At 49.5% G+C, this 16,986-nt stretch overlaps 1 protein-coding gene across 1 annotated transcript in view; it reads right to left on the bottom strand.

The window, feature by feature from the left end:
• The window catches only part of LOC145339025 (bridge-like lipid transfer protein family member 2), a 60,798-nt gene that overhangs the window by 27,907 nt on the left and 15,905 nt on the right, over window positions 1-16,986 (bottom strand). The window contains exons 10-19 of the mRNA XM_080183451.1: window positions 15,416-15,621; window positions 13,769-14,807; window positions 11,240-11,431; window positions 10,955-11,157; window positions 10,399-10,517; window positions 9,321-9,541; window positions 6,280-6,470; window positions 6,052-6,151; window positions 1,976-2,175; window positions 884-1,154 (exon numbers count right to left, since the gene is read on the bottom strand). Coding sequence (XP_080039577.1) covers window positions 884-1,154; window positions 1,976-2,175; window positions 6,052-6,151; window positions 6,280-6,470; window positions 9,321-9,541; window positions 10,399-10,517; window positions 10,955-11,157; window positions 11,240-11,431; window positions 13,769-14,807; window positions 15,416-15,621 — 2,742 coding nt within the window. The remainder of the gene's footprint in view (window positions 1-883; window positions 1,155-1,975; window positions 2,176-6,051; window positions 6,152-6,279; window positions 6,471-9,320; window positions 9,542-10,398; window positions 10,518-10,954; window positions 11,158-11,239; window positions 11,432-13,768; window positions 14,808-15,415; window positions 15,622-16,986) is intronic.

Genomic DNA, 16,986 nt, shown 5'->3' with positions numbered 1-16,986 from the left:
CAATACAGCTATGCCCTTACTGGCTAACAGAAGTATGTGGATGTATCTCCGTCATGTATACTGTGAAACTGTTTTGTAAGCCAGACATAGACTCACGAACTCATGCTTGATGGGCATGGTCTAGCGATCTCTCCTCCGATGCAATAAAGAAGGTTTGCGGAGAAACCTGTGCCTCATCAGTTCTTGACCCGACGTCCGAAAGCGAATTCCACACTGGGAGCCCAGGAGAGACAGACAAGCAGCTGGCTCAACCTGTCCTGCTATCTCCCAGCTCACCGCCCCCCTCAGCATTACGGATGCACCACAGAAAGCATTCTTTCCGGTTGCATCACCACTTGGTCTGGGCTCCTGCTCTGCCCAAGACCACAAGAAATTACAAAAGGTCGTGAATCTAGCCCAGTCCATCACACAAACCAGCCTCCCATCCATTGACTCCGTCTACACTTCCCGCTGCCTCGGCAAAGCAGCCAGCACAATTAAGGACCCCACACACCCCGGACATTGTCTCTTCCACCTTCTTCCGTCAGGAAAAAGATTCAAAAATCTGAGGTCACATACCAACCGACTCAAGCCTATAGTGTGTTAGTGTTTATCAACAGGAGGTTTGAGTTTAAATCAAATCAAATCAAAGCTTTGTATCCTGAAGCAGAAACCATGCAGACAATATCAAAACTCATACCCAATTAATTAAAACTTTACTCCGCACCCTCAGGTGAGTCTGAATGAAATCTGTGCTTCTTATTGAAATCTCCCCCAAGTCGATGCTGTCCTTGGTATCCCTGCCATATCTTTGCCGTCAGATTGGCAGCAACATCAAAGCAATGTAAAGCTGCAGCTCTGACAGCTCACCCCTCTCTGTCTCTCCCAGTTCTGTGTCTCTCACCTTCCAGTGATTTCCGCTCAGGCTTCTCCTCCTCCGGTGTGGGTGGGGGGGTGACCATTGGCGGTCGCTTTGGTTTCTTAGTCTGCAGGTCTGTGTCGACCTTTAACCCTTTCAGTGCCTCGGTTGACAGGTTGCGTTTGAGGACGGCCGCTTTCTTGTACCCGTCGTAGAGACCAAAGGCGATGTTGCGGTTGGTCGGTGTCCACGAAGCTCTCAGGTCGACGAGGCACAGCTTGTGGGTGTAACTCCTCTCCTCCTTCAACGATCCCTCCTGTCCACAGCACAAAGAAAACTAGTAACTCAGAATCAACCTGAAACTATCGGGACCAGAGTCCAAGCGCACTCACCCAGAATACACAAAACTCAGGGAATTAAGGACAGCACCTTGAATCAATTCTCCCATAACCGAGACTCTGTGGGATGTAACACAGGTCTCAAATAAGAAACTTGCCCCATGGCTAGTAGCATTACATCTACTCCCCCCATTCCCCATCTCACCCACTCCCCACAACCCTCCCCAAACAGTGGGTGGCATGGCAACACAGCTGTTAGCACTGCTGCCAGGGACCCTGGCATTGACCTGAACAGGTGCTGCAGTGTGGCGACTAGGGAATTTTCACAATAACTTCATTGCAGTGTTAATTTAAGCTTAACTTGTGACTAATAAATAAACTTGACTTTACCCGGATTCAATTCCCAGCTCGGGTCACTGTCTGTGTGCACATTCTTCTCGTGTCTGTGTGGGTTTCCTCCGGGTGCTCCGGTTTCCTCCCACAGTCCAAAGATGTGCGGGTTAGGTGGATTGGCCATGCTAAATTGCCTCTTAATGTCTCATGATGTTTTAGTTTATTTATTAGTGCCACAAGTAGGCTTACATTAACATTGCAATGAAGTTACTGTAAAAATCCCCTAGTTACCACATTCAAGTGCCTGTTCAGGGTTGTGTAGTTAGTTGGATGAGCCATGGAAAATGCGTGGGGTTAGGGGGATAGGACGGGGGAGAGGGATTGAGTGGGATGCTCTGTCAGAGTTGGTGCACACTCGATGGCCTCTTTGGCACTGTAGGGGCTATGACTCAGCACACAGGATTACCTCCTCCACTTTGTCGCTCTGCCGCTGGTAGCTGAGAGATTGCAGACTGAGTAGGTGCGTCTTGGTGACCTGAGTGTTTAGCCTCTGCTCCGCACTCTCCTCCAAAGCTGATGTCATCAGGTAGACTGTCACCAAACTCAGGTCACTGCGCATCTCGGTGATGTTCCACTCAGAGATGGGACGTCGGAGAACCGTGTCCCCTAGCAAAACAAGCCATACTCAGTTAAATTGCTAGACTACACGGCAGCTGAGATCCAGGAGGATGAGCCCACAATCAAGAACGTACAATTACCAGGAAAGACTGAATTGGCCAGGGCAATTTCCTCTAGCAAGGAGAACTGAAAAAGATCTTATAATTTGATACAGTGGATATAACGGCTGGAATTTTACCAGCACACTTGCCCCAGAATCAGGGCAGGCGAGGCTCCCAGACCAGAATTTTCCATTGGCCTTGAGCAGGATCTTACGAGCCTTGCCCAAGCAGAGTTGTAAAATCCTGGCCAATGTCTCCATTTGTGGGGAGACAAAAACTAAGAGGCCATTAATATAAGACAATCACTAATAAATCCAATTGGGAATTCAGGAGAAATGTCTCCCAGAAAGGGAGCAGGATGCAGGGCTCACTCCCACAGGGAGCAACTGATTTGATATATTTTGATTTGTCACATGTATTACCATACAGTGAAAAGTATTGCTTCTTGCGCGCTATACAGACAAAGCATACCGTTCACAGAGAAGGAAACGAAGAGTGCAGAATGTAGAGTTACAGTCATAGCTAGGGTATAGAGAAAGATCAGCTTAAGGCAAGGTAGGTCCATTCAAAAGTCTGACAGCAGCAGGGATGAATCTATTCTTGAGCCAGTCGGTACGTAACCTCAGACTTTTGTATCCTTTTCCCCGACGGATGAAGATGGAAGAGAGAATGTTCGGGGTGCGTGGGATCCTTAATTATGCTGGCTGCTTTGCTGAGGCAGTGGGAAGTGTAGACAGAGTCAATGGATGGGAGGCTGGTTTGTGTTATGGATTGGGCTACATTCACGACCTTTGGTATTTAAGGGGAAAAGGATAGAAGGGTTTGGTGACAGAGTGACAGGAAGTGAGGTGGGAGGAGGCTGATGTGAAGCACAAACAGCAACATGTACACATCCAGACAAATGCTCTAATTCTGTGCTGTAGACTCGACTGTAAGTGACCAAACAAAGTATTGGTTAAATGGGGATGAGGTGGGATCCTCCATTTCACCAACAAACAGGCAGCATTTCACATCAAGGTCTCCAGTTAAATATTTAGGGAATTTGAAAATACATATGTTGATACTTATGGGCTGAGGGATCCACAGAGTGTGCCCGGGTTCAATGATCAGACAGAACCTATGAGCACAGGTGTGAGTTGCTGGAGGGATATTAGTTGGGAGGAGGTCAGAGCTGAATCCAAACCTGAACTCTCTCAACTTTCAGCTACAGAGGGATCAGAAATAGAACACAGAACATTACAGCGCAGAACAGGCCCTTCGGCCCATGATGTTGCACCAACCAATTAAAAAGCAATGATCCTCTAACGTAAACGAATCCCTTTCCATCCATAAACCTATCCACGGATCTCTTAAACGCCCCCAAACTAGGCACATCTACAACTGCAGCAGGCAGGGCATTCCAATCCCTCACCACCCTCTGGGTAAAGAACCTACCCCTGACATCCGTCCTATAACTACCACCCCTTAATTTAAAGCCATGCCCCCTCGTGCTAGCTTTCTCCATCCGAGGAAAAAGGCTATCACTGTCCACCCTATCTAAACCTCTAATCATCTTATATGTTTCAATAAGGTCCCCTCACAGCCGCCTTCTTTCTAATGAAAACAACCTCAAATCCCTCAGTCTCTCCTCATAGAACCTCCCCACCATACCAGGCAACATCCTGGTAAACCTCCTCTGCACCCTCTCCAATGCCTCCACATCCTTCCTGTAATGTGGGGACCAGAACTGCACACAATACTCCAAGTGCGGCCGCACCAGTTTTGTACAGTTGCAACATGACGCTGCGGCTCCTAAATTCAATCCCCCTACCAATAAACGCCAAGACACCGTATGCCTTCCTAACAACCTTATCTACTTGATTCCCAACTTTCAGGGATCTATGTACACATATACCTAGATCCCTCTGTTCATCAACACTATTCAGAGTCCTACCGTTAGCCCTATACTCTACACATCTGCTATTCCTGCCAAAGTGAATTACCTCACACTTTTCCGCATTAAATTCCATCCGCCACCTCTCGGCCCAGCTCTGCAACTTGTCCAAGTCTCTCTGTAAACTATGACACCCCTCCTCACTATCTACCACACCTCCGACTTTGGTGTCATCAGCAAATTTACTAATCCACCCAACTATACCCTCATCCAGATCATTTATAAAAATTACAAACAGCAGTGGCCCCAAAACAGATCCCTGAGGCACACCACTTGTAACCGAACTCCATGACGAATACTTACCATCAACCACCACCCTCTGTCTCCTATCTGCTAGCCAATTCCTGATCCAATTAACTAAATCACCCTCAATCCCATACATCTGCATTTTCTGCAGAAGCCTTCCATGGTGAACCTTATCAAACGCCTTACTAAAGTCCGTATATACCATGTCAACTGCCTTACCCCCATCCACCTCTTTGGTCACTTTCTCAAAAAACTCAATAAGGTTAGTAAGGCACGACCTACCCTCCACAAAACCATGCTGACTATCTCTAATCAATTCATTACTCTCTAACTATAAATCCTATCCCTAATAATTTTTTCTAAAACCTTGCCCACAACAGAAGTAAGACTCACCGGTCTATAATTCCCGGGGAAGTCTCTGTTCCCCTTCTTAAACAATGGGACAACACTCGCTATCCTCCAGTCTTCTGGCACTATACCTGTGACCAACGACGACCTGAAGATCAGAGCCAGAGGCTCTGCAATCGCCTCTCTTGCCTCCCAGAGAATCCTAGGGTAAATCCCGTTCGGCCCAGGGGACTTATCTATTTTCAAACCCTCAAGAATATCTAGCACATCCTCCTTATCAACTGCAATACTATCCAGTTTACAACCCTGTAACCCAGTGTTCTCCACAGCTACATTTATGGAAATGCTGGTCTGCTGGAAGCATGGACTTGGGGAAACAGGGTCAGTTTTAGCTTCCATCGGATTAGCCTTTTCAAAAATGATTCATAGGATGTGGGCATCACTGGCAAGACCAATGCTTGTTGTCCATCCCCAACTGTCCTTGAGAACATGATGCTGAGCTACTTAAACTGCTATAATCCCTGTGCTGTTAGGGACCAAGGTCCAGGATTTTGACCCAGTGACAGTGAAGGAACAGTGAGTTATTTGCAAGTCAGGATGAAGTGTGATTTGGAGGGGAACTTGCAGATGGTGTTCCTTGATCTTCCAGTTGGTGGAGGTTGTAGATTTGGAAGGTATTGTCACAGGAGCCTTGGTGTGTTTCTGCAGTGCGTCATGAAGATGGTACACCCTGCTGCCATTGTGCGGCAGTGGCAGAGGGAGTGGACGGTGACAGTGCAGGATGGGGTGCTGATCTGCTTTGTCCTGGATGTTGTCAAGCTTCTTAACTTGGACCTTCTGGATTGTGGACAAGCTTTGGGGAGGCAGGAGGTGAGTTACTTGAAGCATCTAACTCAACAAAGACTCAGAAATGGAATCAGAGGCATTATGTAAGCTTATCTTACCATGAAAAAGCAACAGAGTGCAGCCTCATAACAGTCTGGGTTAATACTGCTGTACAGCCACAGAGAGAGTGCTTCATTGCTGAAGGGTTTGAATAGGACCTTACACAGAGTTCAGATAGCTGTTAAAGACCACACAGCACTGTTTAAAGACCACACAGCACTGTTTAAAGAATACAGAGTGTCTACCTGTTGTCCTGGCCAATCCTTAAGCCCAGTCCACACCAATAAAGAAAGATTGTTTGGTACTGCTGTGTGCAGATTGGCTTCTGCATTTCCCACATTAAAACAAAGAGCACACTTTGAAAGCTGCCTGTGTTATGAAAGTTGCTTCAGAAATGCAAATCTTTCTCACCTTGCGGAATGGATCTTTGCGTTCCTCGGGTGAACACGTGTCCCTGGGTGCACTGCACCTCAATCCCACGCTGCTGTGCGAATGATGCCCAGTAATGTACCTGACGGGAGAATAAAGTGGATCAGAGAACATCCGGAGATACTCGGCTCATAACTCCAACTGAAGAGGAAATGGAGGAAAGTGTCAGTGAGTGAGCGCTCCGTAGTGGAGGGGGGGAAGTTTGATTACCTGGATTTGAGGGAAAACTGGATTAAAGGACACCTGCTTGTAATGTTGGCTTAGCTTCTTCTTACTGGGTTTCAGGTTTTGGAAGAGCTTCCCACGACAGATGGGTCTGGAGACAGTTGTCCACGTGGCCCAGAAGTTCTGCATCCAGCGCAGAGTGCTGCTATACAGCAGGATCCGAGGCTCTGTGGTCTCTGAGAGAGAAACAGACCAGATTTTCGAGCAGTCCAACACACACTCCAAAACCTCAATCTAACAGCAGCAATGATTGGGTAGAGATCTGCATGCCCATGGTTTACTCATGGTGGATGGTGTTTAGGATCAAACCAGAAAATCTGAAGTATATTATGCAGTTAGCCTAGGCCCTAACGTTTACATTTAACTTTGGCATTAGGGTAATCAAAATAGGTTTCACTCCAGGTTTGATTCCATTGACTCACTAGGAAGTTTTTAATCAAAACAAATTTCATTTAAGAACACATTTAGGATATAACAAATAGAATTAGCATAACTTTTACCAATTAAAAGAGTAAACCATGATAAAATATAATTCTTAAAAGCTAACTATATCTACTGTTCCAATTCAGCAATATCCTCCATAGACAAACATCCCTTCTATAGAACCAGTTAGCACAGCAACCAAAGATGTTTTCTGAAAGAAATGGCGGAGGTGATAGTGGATGCCTTGGTGGTTATTTTCCAAACGTCGCTGGATTCCGGGGAAGTGCCAGAAGATTGGAAAACGGCTAATGTTACGCCGTTGTTTAAAAAGGGTGGCAGGCAAAAGGCAGGGAATTATAGGCCGGTTAGTTTAACGTCTGTTGTAGGTAAAATGTTAGAATCCGTGATCAAGGAGGAAATAGCGAGGCATCATGAGGAGAATTGTTTGATAGAGCAGACGCAGCACGGTTTCATTAAGGGGAAGTCGTGTCTGACGAATTTACTGGAGTTCTATGAGGATGTGTCTAGGGCAGTGGATAGAGGAGAGCCGGTGGATGTGGTGTTTCTTGATTTTCAGAAGGCGTTTGACAAGGTACCTCACAAGAGGTTATTACAGAAGGTCAGGGGGCATGGAGTTGGGGGTAGGGTGCTAGCGTGGATAGAGGATTGGCTGTCAAATAGGAGGCAGAGAGTGGGGGTCAATGGGTGCTATTCGGATTGGCGGTTGGTGACTAGTGGAGTGCCCCAGGGGTCGGTGCTGGGGCCTTAGCTATTTACCATTTATGTAGGTGATCTGGAGGAGGGAACCGAGTGTATGGTGTCAAAATTTGCTGATGACACCAAGATTGGTGGAACGGCAAATTGTGCAGAGGGTGTGGAGAGTCTGCAGGAACTGGCAAATGGAATTTAATGTTGGCAAATGTGAGGTTGTCCACTTTGGTAGGAATAATGGTAGGAAGGACTATTACTTACGTGGCGAAAAACTGCAGCATGCGACGGTGCAGAGGGACCTTGGGGTCCTTGTGCATGAATCGCAGAAACCCAGCCTGCAGGTGCAGCAGGTGGTTAGGAAGGCGAATGGGATGCTGGCCTTCATAGCGAGGGGGATTGAATATTAAAGTAGGGAGGTCTTGCTACAGCTGTATAGGGCACTGGTGAGGCTGCAGCTGGAGTACTGTGTGCAGTTTTGGTCGCCGCACTTACGCAAGGATATTTTGGCCTTGGAGGGAGTGCAGAGGAGGTTTACTAGGCTGATACTGGAGTTGAGGGGGTTGAACTATGAGGAGAGGCTGAATAAACTAGGCTTGTACTCGTTAGAGTTTAGAAGAATGAGGGGAGATCTCATTGAGACATATAAGATGATGAATGGGATGGATAGGATAGAGGTGGAGAGGCTCTTCCCGCTCAGAAAGAACAGTAGGACTAGAGGGCACAGCCTCAAGATAAAGGGGGGGCGGTTTAGAACGGAGTTGAGGAGGAACTTCTTCACTCAAAGGGTGGTGAATCTCTGGAATTCTCTGCCCGTTGAAGTGGTGGAGGCTGCCTCGCTAAATATTTTTAAGACGCGGGTTGATAGGTTTTTGATAGGCAAGGGGATTAACGGTTATGGGGAGAGGGCGGGAATGTGGAACTGAGCCACGACAGATCAGCCATGATCTTATTGAATGGCGGGGCAGGCTCGAGGGGCTAGATGGCCTACTCCTGCTCCTATTTCTTATGTTCTTATGTTCTTATGCTTGTGTGATGCTAGATTTTCAGCCTTTTTAATACTTCTGCACAGAGATCCAGACAGCAGTTTTCAGAGAAGGATAAAGCCTCAAGACAGTAAAACTTCACAGAAGTAAACCTAGTGTCTGGCAGTTCCCAGTCTTCAGACTTCAGAGAGAGGAAAAGAGCTCGCACTCCTCTCTCTCAACTCAAAAGCAATCTCTAAACTTGAATATTCTATGTAAGTCTAGCTTTAGCCTGTCAATCATCCCAACCAAGTCCTACTCTGCAAATTCCCAGGGGAAAACATTCAAAATAGCAGAACAGGATGAATTCAGGTTAAACAATTATGCTGCTGCAGCAACAATACAGGATGCTGGTTATAGACAGGATGGCTCTGTGTGCATAGAACAATTCCTAGAACAAGAACACGACTCAAATACATTTCTTAGAAAAACAGCATTGTCACAGTGAGGTGTGAGTGTTTCCTATGAGATGGTAGCCAATCTCAAATTATTGGTGAAACACAGCACAGTGCCAGTGCAGAACCCCAGCCTGTGTAACCACACAGCACAATGTAAACTACGCAAGACAGTGGAAATACACACAATCCCAGCCTGTGTAACCAGCGCAACATAAAAACACCAGCCCTAGCCTGTGTAATCACAGAGCATAGTGTAAGTGCAGAATCCCACCCTTTGTTTAAATTTTATTTATGAGTCACAAATAAGACTTACATTAACACTGCAATGAAGTTATTGTGAAATTCCCCTAGTCTGTGTAATCACAGGGCACAGTATAAGCACAGAATCCCAGCCTGTGCAATCACAGAGTTCAGTGTAAGAGCAGAACCCCACCCTGTGTAATCACAGTGCAGTGTCAACGCAGTCACTCACCTCTGCCTGACCGATTCAGGTCCATGGTGATTGACAAGTTAAGATTCTCCGATCGGAAGAGTTCGTAGGAATCATGTATCTTTGTGTCTGGCAATTTTTTCAGGTTGTCTGGGGAACAGAGGCTGACACTGTAGTGGTCGTAGGGGCTGCCACGGCAGATCCACTGGAGTTCGATGATGATGCAGAGATCAGGTAGGTGAAGAAAGCAGCAATCGTCATATCTGGGTAGGAAATAAGAGAGCAGCAGTATCACTGATAGCCGAGACTCATTACTGCTCCCCATCTCCATCTGATTGGGGTCTGGCTAATACTTCCTCCTGCCAAGGACAGTTACCCCCAACTCCACCTCCTTCCCTCTGCATGACCCATGACCCAGACATTAAGGTTCTTCCTCTGTGAAAGTGTGCTCATGCCTTCTGCATAGTCCTTATCTTTACATCCTCCTCGGAAGGTAAACAAAGCCTCAGCTTGATGTCTGAAAAATAGCACCTCCAACACTGTGGCAGTCCCTCAGCACTGACCCTCTGACAGTGCGGCACTCCCTCAGCACTGACCCTCTGACAGTGCGGCACTCCCTCAGCACTGACCCTCTGACAGTGCGGCACTCCCTCAGCACTGACCCTCTGACAGTGCGGCACTCCCTCAGCACTGACCCTCTGACAGTGCGGCACTCCCTCAGCACTGACCCTCTGACAGTGCGGCACTCCCTCAGCACTGACCCTCTGACAGTGCGGCACTCCCTCAGCACTGACCCTCTGACAGTGCGGCACTCCCTCAGCACTGACTCTCTGACAGTGCGGCACTCCCTCAGCACTGACCCTCTGACAGTGCGGCACTCCCTCAGCACTGACCCTCTGACAGTGCGGCACTCCCTCAGCACTGACCCTCTGACAGTGCGGCACTCCCTCAGTATTGCACTGAGTGTGCCAGCATGGATTATTGGATCAAGTCTTATGGTTTGAATCCATGGCATTCTGGCTCAGTGGTGAGAGTGAGAGCCATTGAGTGATAGCTCACAACCTCTTTCATGTGTTCCAGGAAGGGACAGTGAGGAATACTCCATTGCCTAGTCACTCACTTGGATGCTGTTCGAACATTGACGTCAAGATCACCTTTGAAAACAAACTGGCAGTTGGTCCAGTTGAATTGTAACTTGTTCCATTCCCAGTGCATGTTCTCGGTTGTGTTGTATGGATCCTGTTTAATAACAAGAGGAAATGTTCAATGTGCCCACAGGGGCCTTTCCCATTTTGATCACTGCAGATTGCCCTGCATTCATTTACCCTCCCCTCCACTCCCTCTCCCCACTAGCCAATGTGCACCCTGTACCCTCTCTCCTCTCCCCGCCATTGTTTCATCTTTCACCCCCTCCTCACTGCTCCACTCCCTAACCCCCTCCCTCCCCTTTCCCCACCCCTCCCCTCTCCATTCTCTCCCCAGGCCCCCCACCCCCTCTCCCTTCTCGCCCACCCCCTCCCCTGGTCCCCCGCCCCCTCTCCCTCTCTCCTCCCCCTCTCCCTCCCCCATCCCCCTCTACCTCTCCCCTACCTCTGCCCTCTTTCCCCACCTTTTCCTCTCCTTGTCCCATTCTCTCCCCCACCCCACCCCTCCCTCCCTCCCTCTCCAGCCAGTACCTCGGTGGCAAGCTGATGTAAATTGGCTTGTTCGATGTCCATGTTCCAGGATCCATGGAAGAGGAGGCGGCTTTTGTCCCACCAGTTGAGTGGTGGGCTCGGGTCAGTCGAGGGTTTGGTGAGCAGGTCAACGGCCTGGCCAATCAGAGTCCAGGCCGGGTCCCAGCAGGGGCCCCAAACGATGGTGAAGAGAGAGATTTGGGCTGGGAGGGAAAGGAGAAGAGAGTGAAGAGGATGAGCCAAGCAGGCCAGAGTTCTCATCAGCCCAAACACGCTGGCACTTACATTCAAACTCGTGGTACCATTTCAAAGGGGGCATGTTCCTCTCCACCAGGACGTCCCCCCAGGGCTCCCCAAGAGAAATTTTCACCTTCCGCCGAGCAAGTGGGCGGCCATCCTCCTCAGCTCCGATCAGTTTCCCGGACAACTTCCAGTCCCGAATCTCAAACAGGTAGCGAGGGTAATCCCGGATTCGAACTGAAGACACAAGCAACACTGGTATTAGTGATCCGGAGGCCTTGCTCACTCCCCCACCCTCCTCCTCCCCCTCCCCACCTGCCAGAGTCCGGTCTGCTTCCTCAACCAAGCGATCATTCTTCCCTGAAAGCTTTTCAGCTGTGAGGACATTACAAGATCCAATCACAATCCAAATCTGTCAAATTCCACAGAAGGAATTTCCCAAAATCATTATAACCACCTGAGATATCGGCGCTCCTCCGATTCTGGCCTCTTGAGCAGCCTCCCTTTGCCTCTCGCTACCTGATCCATAAGCTCTGGCATTCCCTCTCCGAGCCCCTCTATTTCTGTCTCTTCCTGGAAGAAGCTGTTTAAAACCCACCTCTTTGACCAAGGTAAAAGCAAAATACTACAGACGCTGGAATCTGAAACAAAAACAGGAAATGCTGGAAAATCTCAGCCGGTCTGACAGTGTCTGTGAAGAGAGAATAGAGCCAACGTTTTGAGTCAGGGTGACCCTATGTCACAGTTCTCTTCTCTCTCCACAGATACTGTCCCTTCGTAGAATCAGAGAATTCCACTGCAGGAGGAGGCTGTTCGGCCCATCGAGTCTGCACCAGCAACAATCCCACCCAGGCCCCATCCCCATCACGCCAAGTAATTCCCCTGACACTAAGGGGCAATCCCACCCAGATCTATTCCCCGTAACCGCAAGTACTTATCCCATTAAACCCCCTAAACTACACGTCTTGGGCCACTAAGGGGCAATTTGGCCTGGTCAATCCACCTAACCTGCAGATCTTTGGAATGTGGGAGGAAATCAGAGAACCCGGAGGAAATCCACGCAGACGCAGGGAGAATGTGCAGACTACACACAGACGGTGACCCAAGCTGGGAATCAAACCCCGATCCTTGGCACTGTGAGGCAGCAGTGTGGACCACTGTGCCATCTGCTGAGATTTTCCAGCATTTTTCTGTTTCTGTCACTTTGACTACCTGCCTAAAATCACCTCAGGCAGGGAAGTGTCAACTTTCTTTGGACTTTGCTCTTGTGAAGGGACTTGGGATTTTTCACGGTGATAAAGGTGCTATATAAATTCAAGGTGTTATCCTCACTGGGCAATGGTAAAGAACGCTGAAACACTGCCTGATTTAGTTTCCTGTCTAACTCATCTTAATGCCCCTGTGTGTTTCATCAGTAGCCAAGAATCAAACTGCAGCTCTTCCCAGAGTGTGCGGCTAGACACATGCTGGGATTCTGGCTCAAATTCCAAGGACAAATAAAGCAATCTAAAATGGCAACAATATGAATATATGTGGGTATGAATGTCAGCCAAGGCTCGGCTAGTAACTTTCTCACCGGAGTCAGAGGATTCAAGAGGTTTAAGAACAAAATACAGGCTGATACAGTACATGCAGAATTAATCGAGTATTACACTGTCAGAGGGTCAGTGCTGAGGGAGTGCCGCACTGTCAGAGGGTCAGTGCTGAGGGAGTGCCGCACTGTCAGAGGGTCAGTGCTGAGGGAGTGCCGCACTGTCAGAGGGTCAGTGCTGAGGGAGTGCCGCACTGTCAGAGGGTCAGTGCTGAGGGAGTGCCGCACTGTCAGAGGGTCAGTGCTGAGGGAGTGCCGCACTGTCAGAGGGTCAGTGCTGAGGGAGTGCCGCACTGTCAGAGGGTCAGTGCTGAGGGAGTGCCGCACTGTCAGAGGGTCAGTGCCGAGGGAGTGCCGCACTGTCAGACGGTCAGCGCCGAGGGAGTGCCGCGCTGTCAGAGGGTCAGTGCTGAGGGAGTGCCGCACTGTCAGCAGGTCAGCACCGAGGGAGTGCCGCACTGTCAGAGGGTCAGTACCGAGGGAGTGCCGCACTGTCAGCAGGTCAGTACCAAGGGAGTACTGACCCTCCAACAGTGCAGTGCTCCCGGTTCAACTTTGATAATGCAGCACTCCCGCAGCACTGACCCTCTGACAGTGCAGCACTCCCGCAGCACTGACCCTCTGACAGTGCGGCACTCCCTCAGTACTGACCCTCTGACAGTGCAGCATTCCCTCAGTACTGACCCTCTGACAGTGCGGCACTCCCTCAGCACTGACCCTCTGACAGTGCGGCACTCCCTCAGCACTGACCCTCTGACAGTGCGGCACTCCCTCAGCACTGACCCTCTGACAGTGCGGCACTCCCTCAGTACTGTACTACACTGCCATCCTGGATTATGTGGCCATGCGTTGTTTGGGATGTGAACCTATTAATGTGATTCAAATACCAGAGAAAGCTTGCTCTAGCAGTGGGTTAATGGTGCGGAATGAGAAGTGCAGCCTTGCTTTATTGTTACAGACCCCAATCCTCCACCGGGACTCACCCAGAAATGCTCTGGCTGCAAACTTAATGTTGCGGAACCACTGGATGGTGAGCTGGAGACCATCCCGAGGGAAGCTGCTGGAGGGATCTATTGTCTGCATCTGCTTCATCACATTCTCAGCTCCATACACGAAGGGGTCAACAGAGGCCGTGAACTCCAGGTCCGACACCGCCCAGGTCAGCAGGGCCTTGCGCATGGGCGTGTTGGCGTACAGTCGTTGTGAGCGCTGCACATACATGTTAATGTTGGTCTGTTCCAGGGCTGCGTACAGCTCCTCGATCTTGCGGGCAGGCAACAATTCACCATGCTGCTTCCTGAGCGCTGTCACCCGGGCGTCCAGCAGCTGCAACCTCTTGGCACTTTCTTTGCTCTCGTCCTTCATCAGCTCGTAGTCGTCACGCAGCTTAACCTCAAAGACACTGTCCAGGAAGACGAAGGAGAAGTGGGTGATGTGGATTTCCAGGTCAGGGGGCAGCGGCTCCAGGGTCGAGTGAAGGTTTCCAGCCTTTCTCGGTCTGTGGAGAGCTTTCAGCCACTTCTGCATGGTCACACACCAGTCAAAGGTTTGGGAGAAATCGTAGCGGAAGGGGAACTCCACGCTGATGCTGAAGATCTTGATGATCCACAGTTGGTTCTTGGCCCACTGCTGAGAATCCCTTCGGCCGCGCTGGGCCCGGTCTTCCACCACACGTCCATTCAGCCCCTTCAAAATGAAGATGTCATGCCCATCAAAGTTGAGCACCAGCTGCGATGACTGCAGCGTGTGGTGAACTGCATTGACCGAGCTAACAAGGTTCTCCACCTGCAGCTGCACCACCTTCTTGGGAGCCACGAGTGCTCGGAATGTCACACTCTTCAACTCCAGCTCAAGGTCCAGGGGCCTTCTCCCCTCTCCTCCCAGCACCTGACCACTCCGGTTCGAAGACCCTATGGCCTTCTGCAGGGTCTCGTGCAGTAACAATGCCTCCTTGGTGTGCTGATAGAGGTTCATGTGGCTCACAGGATCCCAGTGCACACTGATGTCCTCAAAGGAGCTCAGCTGAAACAGAACCCAGAAAACAGACGCAAAAGTTATCACTTTCCACAGGCTCCCCAATCAAACCTCCCAACCCCAGCTGTCAGTAACGTCTCAATGGGTGGCATACACTCCCTCACTTGTTGCCGAGCTGTAACAATGGGATTTCAACCTCATTCTGAAGGCAAGGACAAATTCAAACTCTATCAGAGGGCCAGCGCTGAGGGAGTGCCGCCCCGTCAGAGGGTCAGTGCTGAGGGAGCGCCGCCCGTCAGAGGGTCAGCGCTGAGGGAGTGCCGCACTGTCAGAGGGTCAGCGCTGAGGGAGCGTCGCCCGTCAGAGGGTCAGCGCTGAGGGAGCGCCGCCCTGTCAGAGGGTCAGCGCTGAGGGAGCGCCGCCCTGTCAGAGGGTCAGCGCTGAGGGAGCGCCGCCCGTCAGAGGGTCAGCGCTGAGGGAGCGCCGCACTGTCAGAGGGCCAGTACTAACATGAATAGAGGATGAACCAAAAAGACAATTTCGAACTCACTTTTATCAATGGTTTTGATCTTTAGTTCATAAATTTCCTGTGTACCTGACTTTAATGGCTTGTCAGCTATTAAATAACCTGACGCTTGCAATCTTGGATTTCTTACCTCGAATGACCAGCTGTGGGCAAAGAAAGCTGTGGAGAAGTGAGACATGGTGAGGACAGGCTTGGCAGTGTCCGAGGCACTGGCCCGGAGATCCATGATGTCTTTTAATGTCTTCATCACTATCAGAGAGAGCATCTCCACCTCGCAAATTAAGTTCTCTGTGCCTTTGTCAATGGATAAGGCTTTGACCTGTAAAATACTGGCACCTGTGTGTCAGAGGAGAGATCACAGTGTACTGATCACATACTGAGCACTAGATTCCAACAGGCACCCTGACTCGGACTCATTTCCTCCCTTTGGTGTGCTTTGGTTTCCCCTGATGTCAGATTGCTGCAGCCAGGCATCCCCTCATTCAGATGTGAGCAAATAGTGATTATTTGATTATTTCCAGCCAGTAGAAAAGATGGGAAAATATTGTAATTGAGCCCAAACCTTTCCTGGCTGAGCACCCGTTCTCTCAGGCAGGGTGAATGGATAGCGATCAGGGGCAAATACTCTCTCTAATCTTCCCAATGTTTGGCCAAAGGGCCCTGAAATATCTCCCAACGCCACCAATGAGAAGTACAATGGGGACACCACCAACTGGAGGTTCCTCTCCAACTCACTCCCCAGCCTTGGAAATATATTGCCATTCTTTCACTGTCACTGGGTCAAAATCCTGCTACTCCCTAACAGCATTTTGGGTGTACCTACACCTTACGGACTGCAGCGGTTCAAGAAAGCAGCTCACCACCACCTTCTCAAAGGGCAATTATGGATGGGCAATAAATAGTGACCATGTATGGAACACCCCTAAGCCAAAATGTTATCTCAAAGAAAACTGGCAGACAGGGCTCTCGGCTGAGGACTGAGGGAAATCAGCCAGCGTCCCTGCCACTGCTCAGTATCCAGTCATTCCCTGCTATAGACAGAACGGGACCTCCTGGAATGAATGGAATTATCGAATGGAATTATAAGAGAGAATCAAAGCACAGAGGGTTATATTATACAGGAACATTTGAGTTATGATGATCACCTGATTGGCGAGTTTAACGGGATTCAACAGAGAAACTATTCCTTCTGTTGGGTAAATCCAGAAGGAATTTGAGCTGGCTGTACAGGCGGTGAAACCAGAAAGCACAAGAAGATCATAAGGACATCGGATATTGTGGCAGAAAGAGGACATTTGGCCCCTTTAGCCTGCTTCATCACACAATAAGAACCATACTCTTACCCCTGACAGGTTGCTGAAGCTAGCTTTCAGGAGTGAGGTGGGTGGATTTTCATCGGGTAAGGGGACTATGAGATATTGGGTGGAATTCTCCCATCCTGCCTGCCACGGGAACCAGATCCAGTGGGACCTGGGCCATGCAAAGGTCCACTGGCCTTGAGTGGGATTTTCCAGCCTCGGGGCGAACATGGCCAGAAAATCCTGCTCATAGAGTTAAGCTACAGGCTAACCCGGATCTAACTGGGGAATGTTCATATAGAACCCCAGACTGTTCACAGCACAGGAGGCCATTCAGCCCACTGCAGCAGCAATGTACTCACACTGCTGCTCTTTCTCTGTAGCCATGATCTTTATGGTCTTC

This window comes from Carcharhinus amblyrhynchos, unplaced genomic scaffold (genome assembly GCF_965287045.1).
Source record: "Carcharhinus amblyrhynchos unplaced genomic scaffold, sCarAmb.v2.hapA chromosome_291, whole genome shotgun sequence".
NCBI classification, from domain to species: domain Eukaryota; kingdom Metazoa; phylum Chordata; class Chondrichthyes; order Carcharhiniformes; family Carcharhinidae; genus Carcharhinus; species Carcharhinus amblyrhynchos.
Note: the sequence above shows the minus strand (reverse complement) of the source record. Positions and strands in the feature narration are given on the sequence as shown.